This window comes from Oreochromis niloticus, linkage group LG2, assembly GCF_001858045.2.
Source record: "Oreochromis niloticus isolate F11D_XX linkage group LG2, O_niloticus_UMD_NMBU, whole genome shotgun sequence".
NCBI lineage: Eukaryota > Metazoa > Chordata > Actinopteri > Cichliformes > Cichlidae > Oreochromis > Oreochromis niloticus.
Genome location: NC_031966.2, coordinates 11,115,470 through 11,129,909, shown reverse-complemented (window position 1 = coordinate 11,129,909; position 14,440 = coordinate 11,115,470). Strand labels below are relative to the sequence as shown.

At 48.9% G+C, this 14,440-nt stretch overlaps 1 protein-coding gene across 2 annotated transcripts in view; it reads right to left on the bottom strand.

The window, feature by feature from the left end:
* nudt6 (nudix (nucleoside diphosphate linked moiety X)-type motif 6) overlaps nucleotides 1-14,440 on the bottom strand; it is a 22,673-nt gene extending 8,233 nt beyond the window's left edge. Inside the window, exons 1-2 of one of the 2 annotated variants that reach the window (XM_003443362.5) lie at nucleotides 14,057-14,440; nucleotides 13,128-13,331 (exon numbers count right to left, since the gene is read on the bottom strand). In XM_003443362.5, the coding sequence (XP_003443410.1) occupies nucleotides 13,128-13,331; nucleotides 14,057-14,309 (457 nt within the window). In that variant the 5' untranslated portion in view covers nucleotides 14,310-14,440. The remainder of the gene's footprint in view (nucleotides 1-13,127; nucleotides 13,332-14,056) is intronic. The other variant, XM_019363826.2, reaches the window with a different exon arrangement.

The window sequence follows — 14,440 nt, the reverse complement described above, 5'->3', positions numbered from 1 at the left end:
AAAACAGTTGGCAAGCGTCTTCAAACTGTATCCTGGAACCAAGGAGGATGTCACGGCGAGTGAGATGAGCCGTGTGGAAAATAAGGAAGGATCCAAATGCAGGCACTTGTACAGGTGAGAGGGTGGTTTATTAAACACAAAAGAAAAGGACAAAACAGCAAACGGAGAACTGAACTATACTGGGTAAACTAAACTAGGGAGCCTGAACAAGAGCACAAACCTGAGCACAAACCTGAACACGAATAGCAGAAGACGGAATGATGGAAGACGGCAGGGAGACACACAGATGACGCAGGGTGGATACACAGACGGACCAGCAACAACAATGACTAAAGACGTGACTTAAATACACACAGAGAAACACAGGGAGATTACACACAGGTGGTGGACACAGCTGGGAGTAATTAACAAGACGAGACAGAGGTAAAACTGAACACACTCACATGAGACGCAGACCTTCACAATAAAACAGGAAACAAGAACACTACACAAAGACGCAGACCCGACACTGAGAGACACATGGAAAATGACACATGGAACCTGAACTAAACTAAACGTGAGATACAACTAAGAACCATTCCTTAAACACAAATAAACAGAAACATGAAACTAATAGACATCATAATCATCACCACAACAAGAGAACAATAAAACAATCCCAGATGCAAAATAAACCAAAGCATAATAAACTCAAAATACTGGGTCCAACGGACCCAGAACCGTGACAGTACCCCCCCTCTAAGGGCTGGCTCCCGACAGCCCTAAACGAAAAACCACAACAAAGCACCAGACCAGGGCGGGTGGAGGGGGTCAAGGACGGAGGGAAAGAAACCAAACAAAAAACAAGGAGCAAGACAGTTCAAAAACACAAGAAAACAGTCCCAAAGCACAGGAAAATACAAAAACCAAAGCTCAACAAGAGTCCATAAACAGTTCAGGAGGTCGACCCGGGGGTCGGCCACACAGGAGCCAAAACAGGTCAGGGGGCCGGCCGTGCGGACGGCAATGGGAAAACAGTTCTGGAGGCCGACCGTGCACACGGCAGCGGCGGCGACGGGCAAACAGTTCCGGAGGCCGACCGTGCACACCGCAGCGGCGGTGGAGCAGGCAAAACCATTCGGGAGGCCGGCCACGTGGAAGGCGGTGGCGGCCACTGAGCAGATCCGGAGGTCGGCTGCGATGCCAGCAGCGGCGACGATCCCTCTCAGGAGGCCGGCCTCGACGGCCATGACGCCAACTTAGAGGCCTGGAAAACGGCCGGCAGAGGGGAGGCGGAACAGGACGAGCTGGGTTCCATGATGGCGTGGCAACCGCAGGGCCAGACGATGGCGGAGCAGAAGGGGTGGACGAAGACACAGAGGCAGGGCCAGGCGTGGACGAGGCAGGGCCAGACGAGGCAGGACCAGACTTGGACGAGGCAGGGCCAGGTGTGGACGAGTCTGACGAGGCAGGACCAGGCGAAGGCAGAGCAGAAGCGGAACCTGACGGCAGCGAGACGGCTGCAGGCGATGATGCTGCAGGCGTGGATGAAGCTGCGGCTGCAGGCGTGGATGAAGACACGGAGGCCGGACCTGACGGCAGCGGGACGGCTGCGGAACCTGACGGCAGCGGGACGGCTGCGGAACCTGACGGCAGCGGGACGGCTGCGGAACCTGACGGCAGCGGGACGGCTGCGGAACCTGACGGCAGCGGGACGGCTGCAGGCGTGGATGAAGCTGCAGGCGTGGATGAAGCTGCGGCCGCGGATGAAGCTGCGGCCGCGGATGAAGCTGCGGCCGCGGATGAAGCTGCGGCCGCGGATGAAGCTGCGGCTGCAGACGGAGATGATGATGCTGCAGGCGGAGATGTAGATGTCGCGGGGATGATTTAGCCGGTGATGGCTGAACAGCCCTCCCCGGACCGCCAGCAGACGGGAGGATGTGCTGTCTGGGTCCTCCAGGACCCTCAGCTAACGAGGTGTGGTGCTGGACGGGCTCCTCGGACCCACCAGCTGACGACACAGGAGGCTGGACGGGCGACTCGGGCCCTCCAGCAGACGACACTTGAGGCTGGCTGGGCTCCTCCGAACCCCCAGCTGACGACACTTGAAGCTGGCTGGGCTCCTCCGAACCCCCAGCTGACGACACTTGAAGCTGGCTGGGCTCCTCCGAACCCCCAGCTGACGACACTTGAGGCTGGCTGGGCTCCTCCGAACCCCCAGCTGACGACACTTGAGGCTGGCTGGTTCTCCCGAACCCCCAGCCGACGACACTTGAAGCTGGCTGGGCTCCTCCGAACCCCCAGCTGACGAGGCAGGATGCTGTCTGGGCTCTCCCGAACCCCCAGCAGACGAAACTTGGGGCTGGCTGGGTTCTCCCAAACCCCCAGCTAACGAAACTTGAGGCTGGACGGGCGACTCGGGCCCTCCAGCGGAAACAGACACTGAGGCAGCAGGTACGCAGACCTCTGCCGGTGTGGACACTAGCTGGAACTGAGCAGCACAGTGGCTAGACTCAGGCAGCAACAGTGGGATGCAGTCCTCAGAGGGCTGAAAGTGTTCCCCAATACACTCAGCAGAGGACGGAGGCGGACGGGTGAACTCACTTGAGCTCTCAGGGGGCGCTGAGAGCCGAGACTGCTCTGGTGAGTTCCCCAGTGAAACTGCTGGCGCTGGCGTCTTGACCTCTAGGGGTCCAGAGTCAGCTGGTGAGTGACACCCAGCCTCTGGGGAGGCCCTAGAGGGAGCAACTGTCACAGAGGTGGCCAGCTTAAGGGAACCAGCTAAAGTTTGTATGAAGTGTGTTCCCTGCTCGTAACGAGACGGTGAGGATGGTGACTGAATGAGTGAGTGAGCAGACAGATGAACAAGTGGCAGCTGAGCTATAGGCAGCGGAGCGACTACAGACTGACCTACAGGTAGCGGAGACGACTGTAGTGAAGGCATAATAGGTGGTGGAGAGGCCAACAGAACTGCGGGCAGCTGGGCTGCTGACTGAACTGCGGGCAGCTGGGCTGCTGACTGAACTGCGGGCAGCTGGGCTGCTGACTGAACTGCGGGCAGCTGGGCTGCTGACTGAACTGCGGGCAGCTGGGCTGCTGACTGAACTGCGGGCAGCTGGGCTGCTGACTGAACTGCGGGCAGCTGGGCTGCTGACTGAACTGCGGGCAGTGTTACGGGCCGGGCATTTAACTGGGATGGAAGTAAGGATGGGACAACGGAGCGGACACGGTCATAAACTCGGAACGAGGGTTCAGAACAGGCAGTCTTCGAAACTGCGGCCATAGGTGAGATTGAGGAATCATTGTTATCCTCAGTCGAAACACAAAAAATTGCCCCAGAAACAACAGTCACAGAGTGTGACGCAGCAGAAAAAGTGTCCCTTTTACTCACCACAGCCGGCTGCTTACATGTCCCGACATCCGGCTGTGGAGTGCCGCGCCGGCGGCGCGAACGTCGCTTCCTCCTTGGAGACCGCTCCGACGGGCCGGGAAACTCCTCGTCCGGCGGGTCGGACGGCACGTCCTCCATTGAAGCGAGTGGGCGAGCGGTAGCGGCGGGAGGGTGAAGGTGAAGCTCGTGAAGAAGAAAATCCTGTACGAGCGGGTGCAGTGAGTCCAATAACCAGGGGTAACCGGAAATAAGCTGTTGTAGCTTGTCCTCCACAGCATAGAGAAATGCTTCTCCCTCATGCTTTAGCCACAGATCGATTAATTTTGTAGCTGAGTCCGTTATGAGCCCTCGAAGCTCCGGGGGTGGGGTGAATGCCGCTGGATCCATGGCTGGCTGGTCCGTACTGTCACGGCGAGTGAGATGAGCCGTGTGGAAAATAAGGAAGGATCCAAATGCAGGCACTTGTACAGGTGAGAGGGTGGTTTATTAAACACAAAAGAAAAGGACAAAACAGCAAACGGAGAACTGAACTATACTGGGTAAACTAAACTAGGGAGCCTGAACAAGAGCACAAACCTGAGCACAAACCTGAACACGAATAGCAGAAGACGGAATGATGGAAGACGGCAGGGAGACACACAGATGACGCAGGGTGGATACACAGACGGACCAGCAACAACAATGACTAAAGACGTGACTTAAATACACACAGAGAAACACAGGGAGATTACACACAGGTGGTGGACACAGCTGGGAGTAATTAACAAGACGAGACAGAGGTAAAACTGAACACACTCACATGAGACGCAGACCTTCACAATAAAACAGGAAACAAGAACACTACACAAAGACGCAGACCCGACACTGAGAGACACATGGAAAATGACACATGGAACCTGAACTAAACTAAACGTGAGATACAACTAAGAACCATTCCTTAAACACAAATAAACAGAAACATGAAACTAATAGACATCATAATCATCACCACAACAAGAGAACAATAAAACAATCCCAGATGCAAAATAAACCAAAGCATAATAAACTCAAAATACTGGGTCCAACGGACCCAGAACCGTGACAGAGGAAAAAGTAGGAGAAATAACTAAGAAGAAGAGGAAGAAGGAAAGAGTAACAAGACAATCACCCAGCATTGTTGTTTACTTGTAATTACGTCTTCTACAGATAAAACTAGGCATCAATGTTAATTTAAAATAATGCTTGATTCAGGTTGATGCAGCTGTAGCGATTGGTTAGGGAGAATCAAATTCCCTTCCCAATGGAAACTAAAAAAATACTTACAAATATAAAATAAAAACATATATTGAAGAGCGGCAGTTAATTTGAGCCCTATAAGTGTTTTTCCACTGCATCACAGAGACATGGAAAGTAGTTTACCTGGACCACTGAAAAAAGGCTCTGCTAAGTGTGATGAACAAAGTGAATTTCCTAGCTTAAATAAAAAGGAACTGAAATCTCTGGCTAAATAACAAGCTACAAAATGAAGAGACTGCTACAGGTTTAGAGGTGACACTAAAGTGTGCCTGCCCACCTTTGTAGTTATCTTAGAGATTTAATCAAAGGCTCTGCAATGTGAAAAACAGTTGTGTTTTTCCCAGTAACTTTTACTCTTTTGTTTTTTATTAGGAGTCAAATTAGGCCGTTATGACTCTCAAATAACTTCTGACATTAATTGACAGTGTTATTAGTGAGTACTGGCCAAAACTACAATAAGAACGAGTTGTGAAAAATAACCTTTTTACTCTCTTATTGGGTAAAATCTGAGTCTGGCAGGACATCAGGGATATGGATGACAGAGGATTTAATGGATGACTGCTTTCCAATCACGAGTTATACTTTGGCCCTATCGCTGTATCTTTGTGAAAATAATCAAGAGCCACAGTCAGCACACACATAAGGAAACTGAAATCTAAACAGCTGTGTATTTCAGATTCTTGAACCCAGTTTCATCATCAAACAAATCTGGCATCTAAAAAAGGGAGTTTCTGGTCCCCATTCCTCAGAAAGATGCTCTGGACATGTTCTGACATGCTTCAAGTGCATCTACTCTTTGGTAAAGGTATAAATGGCACTCTGCCCTCTGCTGGACAATCACAAAGTTAGCACTCGGGCTGAGCAACTCCTTTTCCTGTTGATCGTCTCTTCACAGTCAGTCCTGAGTGAATTTCCATTTGCGTAAGTGAAATGAGCCAGAGTTGAAAAAAGCAAATCCCAAATGACAAACAAGCTTTTATCCATTTAAAGATGATAATAAACTACTGGTGTTTTGTGTTAGCACCAAATGTAGGTCACAGTTTACTCCAGCTTTAGCTATTTAAAAATAATTTAAAAGTGACAGCAGAATACAGTTTGATTTTTCAGCACTTTTACATCTTTTGTCACATCTGAAAGATTCTGTTACACAACCACTCGCAACACGCAAGGCACTCATTCATATAGGAAACAAATGCGGCAGTTGTCATCGCTGACGGGTTTACATAGACTTTGTGTCCATAACAATTGTCATTTGGTAAAATGTGCTGAAGCAGTTTGTGCTCGGCTCAATCATCCACAGATGAGATTCTCTCTTTCATAGCACAAACTCTTTCCACTGAGAGGTTGGTGTAAAAACTACCAGGAGGTGACAAGATATGATCAAATAGTTCAGCAGCTTTACTCAGAAAACCTAAAAAAATAAATTTATTTAAATTTGTACACTTTTGGATTGGTTCCAGCTCTACGGCTATTTTGTTTAATGACCCTCACAAGTATCATCCTGATCACTTGTTCTTGCACATCTGCCACGGACCTCAGACTTGTACAGAGAGAAACAAGAGGATATCTGCAGGTTTTTCAACATTTACAGGGTTATGCATTCTGAATTCATTCCACAGGGTCAGATTGTCCCGATGGAGTTCTGTCTGAAGGAGAACATTTGACAGAAATAACCAGAACTTTGCTGAATTTCATTGTGCAATCCAGTACTGGCATATAACAACGAAAACAAGGGTTTTCTGGCCACAAACACCTGTTCTACTTGCCCAGTTTGACTCACTGCAACTTGTCCTTTTCCCTAAAAGGCAATTCAGGGAAATTCATACTGGAGAAGATACAGTGCACACTGTGGACGCAAATGTTCAAGTAGACAGAACAGAACTTGAGGTTACTCTATTCCGTAACCCCTGTTCTCTGATAACATGAGTGAGGTGTCTCACTATGGGGAACGCTCTCTCAGCGTTGTCCTCAGAAGCCTTTATGTATTTACTCCAGCCAGCATTGGCTGGCAGTCGTGACGCCTTGCGCCAGGGAGGGTCTACCCTCCTCCCTATAAAATGGTGTGATGCAGTGTCACCCGTCATTCAAGATAAGCTCACCTCTTCCTCGCTTCGTGAAAGGAGGGTGATCTGGTGAGACACCTCACACATGTTATCAGAGAATGGGGGTTACGGAATAGAGTAACCTCTAGTTCTCTTTCAAACATTCGTTTCAGTGTCTCACTAGGGGGATATGCAGACTCCTGTATTGCCAGATAAGCCCATCTGAATGACTGACCGCCACCTTAGGAGGTCTTGTGGGAACCCACACAGTGTGGGCTAGAGACGGTGCAGTGACAGACCCATGCTGGAATAAGCCAGTTGGATCGCCTCAAAAATCCAGTGGGAAATGCATTGTTTGCTAATGGGCTTCCCAACATGTGGTTTAGCCCAGGAAACAAACAGCTGATCCGACCTCCTGAAAGCCTTTGGTCTCTCTAGATAGGTGTTAGGATGCCTGGGTCGTTGACCCAGGGCTTTTGAGTTTATTATATTGTTTATCATTTCTAGTCTTTGGTTTCTTTGTTGAAGTTCTGTCTGATGGTTTATGTCTCTGTGTTATCCTTAGTTGCTATATCCCCTGTCGGCTATATCCTCGTGTCCAGTCAGTGTCTGTGTCTGCCCTGTTCCTACCGTCTCTGTTCCCTCTGTTGCAGTGCCTGCCTGTGAGTCTGTGTCTTTAAGTTCAGTCTGTGTTATGTTTCCTGTTTTACTTTGGAGGTGCGTGTCTTATGTTAATGTGTCTGGCTTTGCTTCCTTGTCTTGTTAGTTCTGATTTCTCCCAGCTGTGCCCTCCTTCTGTGTCTCATTCCCCTCGTTACTTCCCAGTGTACTTAAACCCTGTGTTTCTTTGAGTCAGTGTCGCGTCATCCCTCATGCTGTGTGTATCTCCCTGTGGCTCCCTGTGTGTGTTTTGTTAGATTCTTTTCAGTTTAGGTTTTGTAGATTTTCTTTGTTCAGCAATAAAGCTGTTTTGAGTTCACCGTTTTGTCTCCGGAGTCTGCACCTTGGGTCCTATTCCTGTCTGCACACAGCCGTAACATGACAATAGGTACATAAAGCCCTAACTGGACAGAGAGCATGTAGGTACTCCTGTTCAGGGGAGTTGAAAGGAGGGGGCAAAAAGCTTCTAGCTCCAATGGGGTGCATTGGAGATGAGGATTTTGGGGCACAAAGGCCCCCAGCACCAGGGATAAATCCCATGTGGGGACAACAGATTTAGACACCGGGTGGAGCCGTCGTGCCCCTTTCATAAAACGGCAGACTAGTGGGTAATGCAGGGGTGGGCAATTCCAGGCCCCGAGGGCCGGTGTCCCTGCAGGTTTTAGATCTCACCTTGGGTCAACACACCTGAATCACATGATTAGTTCGTTACCAGGCCTCTGGAGAACATCAGGACGTGTTGAGGAGATAATTTAGCCATTTAAATCAGCTGTGTTGGTTCAAGGACACATGGAAAACCTGCAGGGACACCGGCCCTCGGTGCCCACCCCTGGGGTAATGGCTCACTGGGCCATCCACGAAGCCCACATGACAGGCTGAAATGGCAGCTAGATATACTTTAAATTGTGGAAAAGTATCTAACAATTCCTGGAGAAAGGAGAGAATTGTTGTAACAGAGCACTGAAAGGAGAGAGTGTGAGACTTTCCACAACACTCCTCAAATACCCTCCACCTGTTCTCATACAAAGATCTTGTGGAGGGGGCTCTAGCACTCTGAATAGTGGTTATAACACCCTGGTGGGAGTCCTGCCATCCTCAGATTCAACCTCTCACGGGCCAAGCCACAGAGCGAGGTGCTCGGGGTGAGAGTGAAAACTCTTCCCCCTGGCTTGGGAGACTAGGTCTCGTCGGAGATGGAGAGGAAAAGGTTCGCTCCACAAAAGGGGCATAATTTCTGCTAACCAATGGGACCTCATCCACCTTGGGGCGATCAATATCATTGTTAGCCCTCTCTCTGTCACTCTGGTTAGAGTGTGACAAATTAAAGAAAGTGTCTCAGCGCTAGAAACGCTGCTAGCAATTCTAGCCAGTTTATGTGAGCACCCCTCTGTCGTGAGTCCCAGTTGCCGCTCACTGCTCTGTCCTCGTGAGTGGGACCCCAGTCTGTGGTCAACACCTTTCTGGCTGTGACAGCCCCCGGTGACACCCCCTAGTGGGATGACTGCCAGTGAAGACGCCATTAATCTCAGCATCTGCAGGCATCTTCTGAATGGGAGATATCTTCCCACCTGAAAATGCCGGCATGTGATAGCATTTTCTTTTTTACTCTGTCCACAGAGAGACACGCTCTGTATGAGGTGGAGTTATTCCTATGAAAGAGATGGCCTGAGCTGGCTGCAGGACACTTTTCATAGTTTATGGTGAAACCCAGAGCCATCAGGTGATCCACTGTCAACTTGGTATGCTTTCTTCCCATTATTTCTGACTCTGATAGCAGCAGCCAATCATCTATGTATGTTGCTATGCGGATGCCCCGCCTCTTCAGTGGGGCTATGGCCGCCTCTGTGCATTTCACAAATACACGAGGGCTCAGTGAGAGACCAAATGGCAGGACCTGGTACTTGTACATTCTGCCCTGAAACGCAAATCTCAGGAATTTTCTGTGAGGCGGGTAAATAGGGATGTAAACCAATCGCCTGGGCGCACTACATGCGGCAGAGTGGTGGTTGTCAACATCCTGAATTTGTATGACCTTAGATGCTGATTTAGGTCCTGTATCGGATGTAGTCCCCCTCCATTTTTGGGCACGAGAAAATACTTTGAGTAAAAGCTGCATTGGCTCTGGTCCTCGGGTATTTCTCGTACTGCTCCCTTTGATAGCAAGGTAGATATTTCTTCTTGCAGAATCCTAGCTGATTCGCCTTTTACTCTGTGAAATCTGGGAGGGGTGGTTGCGAATTACAAACGGTAGCCTCGCTCTAATGTCCTCACAACCCACTCTGGCACAGCGAGAGCTCGCCATCTCTCTATTCTTGCTGACAGGGGCCCCAAAGTCAGGCACTCCAAAGTACATGGGACTTTGGCTCCCTCTTGTGGCGGAAACTGGTCCTGCGGCCCAGACCGACTGTGCATGCACGGGTGGCCCGTGCTTGACCGGCATTCATGGGACCGGACACCACTGAGGAAATTGACCCTGGCGGTGCCTGGGGGTGTTAAGGCATTATGTTTTTCAACATATTTTCTGTGTTTTTCACACATTTTTCCCGTGCCTTTGGCAACGTGCCTTTGGCAACATGCCTGGATGCAACGGGTGAGTTTTTAATAAACAGTGTGCTTTTGTGAGACTGTGACACGCTTGAGTCAGCTGAACAGTGTCTCGTTGTCTCTTTGTTGGAATGTGCTCTGCGGGATCCAAATCGAGTCCCAGGCGCTGGAAGACGGAGGCAGAACACACTTCTTCGTACGGGCTCTGGAACTGAGCCCTGAAGTGAACTTGGAGCCCGGGCTGGGCTGGCTCTGATCTCCCTGTGGGGGGATGTTAGGCAGTTTGCTTCTGCTTGACTGGTGGTGGGGCACCCTGAGCGGCACCAGGTGGGACGTGTTTCCTAGGCCAGTAGGTCTTAGGGTTCTGCGATCCTAGGGGACACTGGGCCGCAACCTGTGGACCTGGGCGGCAAGGGATTTTAAATGTCGGCACGCCGGCTGGATGGCTGGTGACCTGAGCAAAAGTGCGGTGACTGGGTGGAGGCGGAGGCACAGCCTGGGTCTTCCTAGGGAGACACAGCTACAGGGCCTTTCCCTCTTTCTTTTTTTTCCTCGCACCGTCTTTGCATGGTTGCAACGGTGGTCCCTAAAAAGCCCAGTGTCACGTTTTTCTCTGTCCGAAAGTCCCGACAAGTTCAGCTATCTTGAGAGCTGAGAGCTCTGCCCGCCGCTTGTACTGCTGCTCTAGTGAGGTGGAGAAACTGGTCCGTAACGACGCTCAGCTCTTCCCACAGCTCGCTAGCATCCGGGTTCGCAGCAGTCTGGTCCTGGAGCTCTGCCGAGTAGGCTAGCAGGAGTGATGAGGTGTTCAATGCCCTCATGGTGGTGGCAACTGATTGGGGAACTGGTTGACAAGGCGTATAGCCTTGTCAACCAGGGAGGACTGCAGGCGTTCAGCCTTGGAGGGCAGGGATGGAACAGATGATATGGAAAGTTTCTGGTTTCGGTGGAGATGAGAAGCCACCAGATTCTCCACTATGGGAATTTGGTAGATGCCCTTCTCCTTCATTCCAGCACAGTCAAATGCCACCACTCCCTGCACAGGGTTGGGTGACAAAAATGGCTTTGCCCAGCAGCGTGTGACCTTGTCCATGCATTCGGGGATAAGCGGCAGTACCTGCTTAGTAGTGCGCTTTGCTTTAGGGAGCCTAGGTGGAGGTCTCCGTTGTCACTGTGGGCCATGGGATTGCCAACTTTTCAGCTGCCGATAGCTCCATGCCGCGGGACTGTGTGCCGGGGTTATCACAATCAGCCCTTGTGTCGCAGAATTCTGACCAGAAGGGGCAAAGAAAACGTTGTCATCCTCGTCCGAAAGAAGATGTTCCGACGCTCCCTCAGAGGATTCCATGAGTAGCTCGTCATTAGCCTTGAGGGAATCAGACAACATAGCTTCACAGCTGACCTCGGCATTGTCCACCAGCTGGAGGACGATATCCATCTCGTTGCCCCAGCTGGTACCTGGTGTGGCTGACTCAGTGTGCTCCATCGGTGTGCCGATTGGAGACAGCATTGGGTCCTTCTTCGACAGGTTAGCCTGGCAGGCTAGCCTTCGACAAAGGCTTTTCAGGGTAAAGCAAGCGCAGAGTTTGCATGAACCCAGTGTGGGCGCTTTGCAGCCCGAGGCACATCACACAAGCCTCATGTACATCTGAACCTGAGATCGTGCAACCGGAGGGACAAATTCTGGGCAGCGGTTTACAGTCTGCCATATTAAGGAAGCTTGGTGTAGGTTGGAATGGCTGGACAGCTAACGCTGATCTTTTTTCTTTCTTTTTTTTTTTTAATTGGTCGGGTAGCTATGGTGAGCTAATATGACCTGGCTAGTGTGGTGGCTAGCTCTTGTGGTACTTGGCTTGGTGACCATGTGTAGCAAGGACAGTTAGCTTGGTCAGCTAACTGTTGTGCTAGGTGCATGGTAGCAGCTAACACACTCTCCAATCTGGCTCTGTAGTGAAAAACAGGCAACTGGAAAAGCGAGCCGTGCTAGCACCTGGTGACCAAGGTGTTAGCTTGCTCATGTGGAAAGTTAAGCTAGCACTCACGTTGACAGTCAGGAGAGATGAGGTTTCTAAGAAGCGAGAAGAGGAAATTGAATGACGGGTGATGCTGCGTCACACCCTTTTATCAGGAGGAGTGTGGCACCTCCCTGATGCAAGTGTCATGACTGCCAGCCAATGCTGGCTGGAGTAATGACATAGAGGCTTCTGAGGAAAACGCTGAGAGAGCGTTCCCCATAGTGAGACACCAAAACGAATGTTTGAAAGAGAACTTCCATAGAGTGGCCGTAAATACAGTGCTGTGAAAAAATGTCAGCCACCTTCCTGAGTACTTATTTTTTTGCATTTTTGTCACACTTACATGTTTCAGATCATGTAATGTTAGACAAAGAAAAAAAGGCACTTTGAATAAAAACAAAATAGTTTTTAATTGATGACTTCATTAGATTGAAATCCACAGCGATGTGAAAAACTCATTGTGAAAGAAAGACTTCTCGCAAATGTTTGATTGCAGTTCCTGTTGTCGAGGGTGACACAACCAGTTTTTAGCTTTACTTTTTCACATAGCACCACGTATGTTTGGATAGCTTTTGTCTCTTAATAAATGAAATCATCACTTTACTCGAGTTATCTTTGTCTATCATTATAATTTGTTTCACAATATGAAACATGTAGGTGTGTAAAATATGTTTTTAAAGAAAAAAAAACTTTTTCACAGCACTTTAAAGGTGTAGTGGGCCAAAATCCCTCCTGAGATGGGTGCAAACCTGGTGACCAACAAACAAACGTCTTACCACTGTGCTTGGCAACAAGGAGTTCTCCACGAAGCCCTTGGTTGATTTTCTGTCTCTCTACATTAAAATGAAACTACCATAAAACTGAGAGACTGTTCATTTCTTTGTAACTGAGCATACTTACAAATTCAGCAGGGGATCAAATAATTATTTCCCATACTTTATCTGTATTTTAGCATATATATTATTACTCTTTGAACCCACTGGTTTGATTGGATAATCTTAACCAAAGGTCCACTTCGTAGCTTTCTTATAACTCAATCTTATGGTTTCCAGTGGGTTCTGGCCCACTGAATCACTTTGCATTTTTGAGACATGTGCTGTAGCCACTGTAGGTTACTGTAATGGTAATAAAAGGACCTCAGGTGAGACTTTTCCTGTAAAAACTGCTACCAGAGTCAAGAGGAGTTTTTTTCCCCCTAACTTTCAGGACAGAAATCTCTACCTGCCACTCCAATTTGGTGAGTTGCAAAACCTGGTAGTCTGCTCTCCCCCTCTCCCAGCCAAAGAGCCAGCATGGCGTAGTCGTTTCTGGCATGATGGAAGGTGAAGCCGTGAGCCGAGGCGGCGGCAGCACATCGACTCAGCGAGATGGGTACTCGAAGCCACACTGCTGCCTTCCCCTCTGCTTTCCACTGGGCTAAAGAATCTGCAGAGTTCAGATACAGTTTAACTTTGTATCTCCCATAAATTATAAAGTACACAAAGAAACAGTTAATATGTTGCAGAAGTGACATAATAAAAAGTGAAAAGCTTTTAAAAGGCATTTGCACCTAATTGAATTGTGAAGACAATCTCAAGAGAGATGTGAAAAGATAAAGAGAGAATGACAAACAGCAGACACGTTTCTGGTGGAAGTAGCTTTCATGTGAGTAGAGTTTAAAGATGGACAACTGAAAAACAGCTAACTGGATTAAAGCAGCCACAAAAATAGATAAGGGACATTTTTAATTGCTCATTGACAGTTTTCATTTTACATTTAAGTAAGATAGCGAGTGCTGGCTCAATGAAGGGTTGAGCTGAAAAAAATAAAGAAGAAGCATATGAAAACATGTAAAACCCCGAAGAAGAACTTTCAGTAATTGCAATGTAATTACAATAGTATCAATGTTTTAAAAGTAGTATTGCTTTTGCTCGGAGAAACAACACAGAACATATTTTAAAAACATTTTTTATACCCCAGACATGTTCCCTTGACTTAGATGCTATGAGCAGTTTAACAATATATAATACCTTATCTACAAACAGTACCGGCCTATTATAGATAACTGACAGACCATTGGTTAAGACAGGTTAATGATTTAAGAGCTTTTGGGGAAAACAGGATGCCTTCGCTCTCCTCCTACACAGCAGGCAGAGTTCAGGGCGACAAACCTTGCAGTAAACCGCTGAATGAGCTCTCGCTGATGTCACCCGGCAGTCCGACCTCAGCCAGGTTCACTGTCACTCCACCGAATCGGTCCACTTTCCCCGTTAAAGCGCTGACCCCGTGGACTTGCTGAAGCTGTGAACAAGTTAAAGTGCAGGAAAAAGCACGGGTAGCTGTGCGTACGGGGAGAGACATGTTATTACAAAAGCGGCCTCTCGCCAACGGCAAAAGTCTGGCAACAAAGGTACAGCCAGCCATATTACGGTAACACGATAAGTAACCGAATAAAAGCAGAATATATTCAGCTGACAGCCGGTAAATGAGCTGTCCAGTACAGTTGCGTAAACCTCCGTGCAGGAAATTGCATAAATACCGTAATGAACCACTAA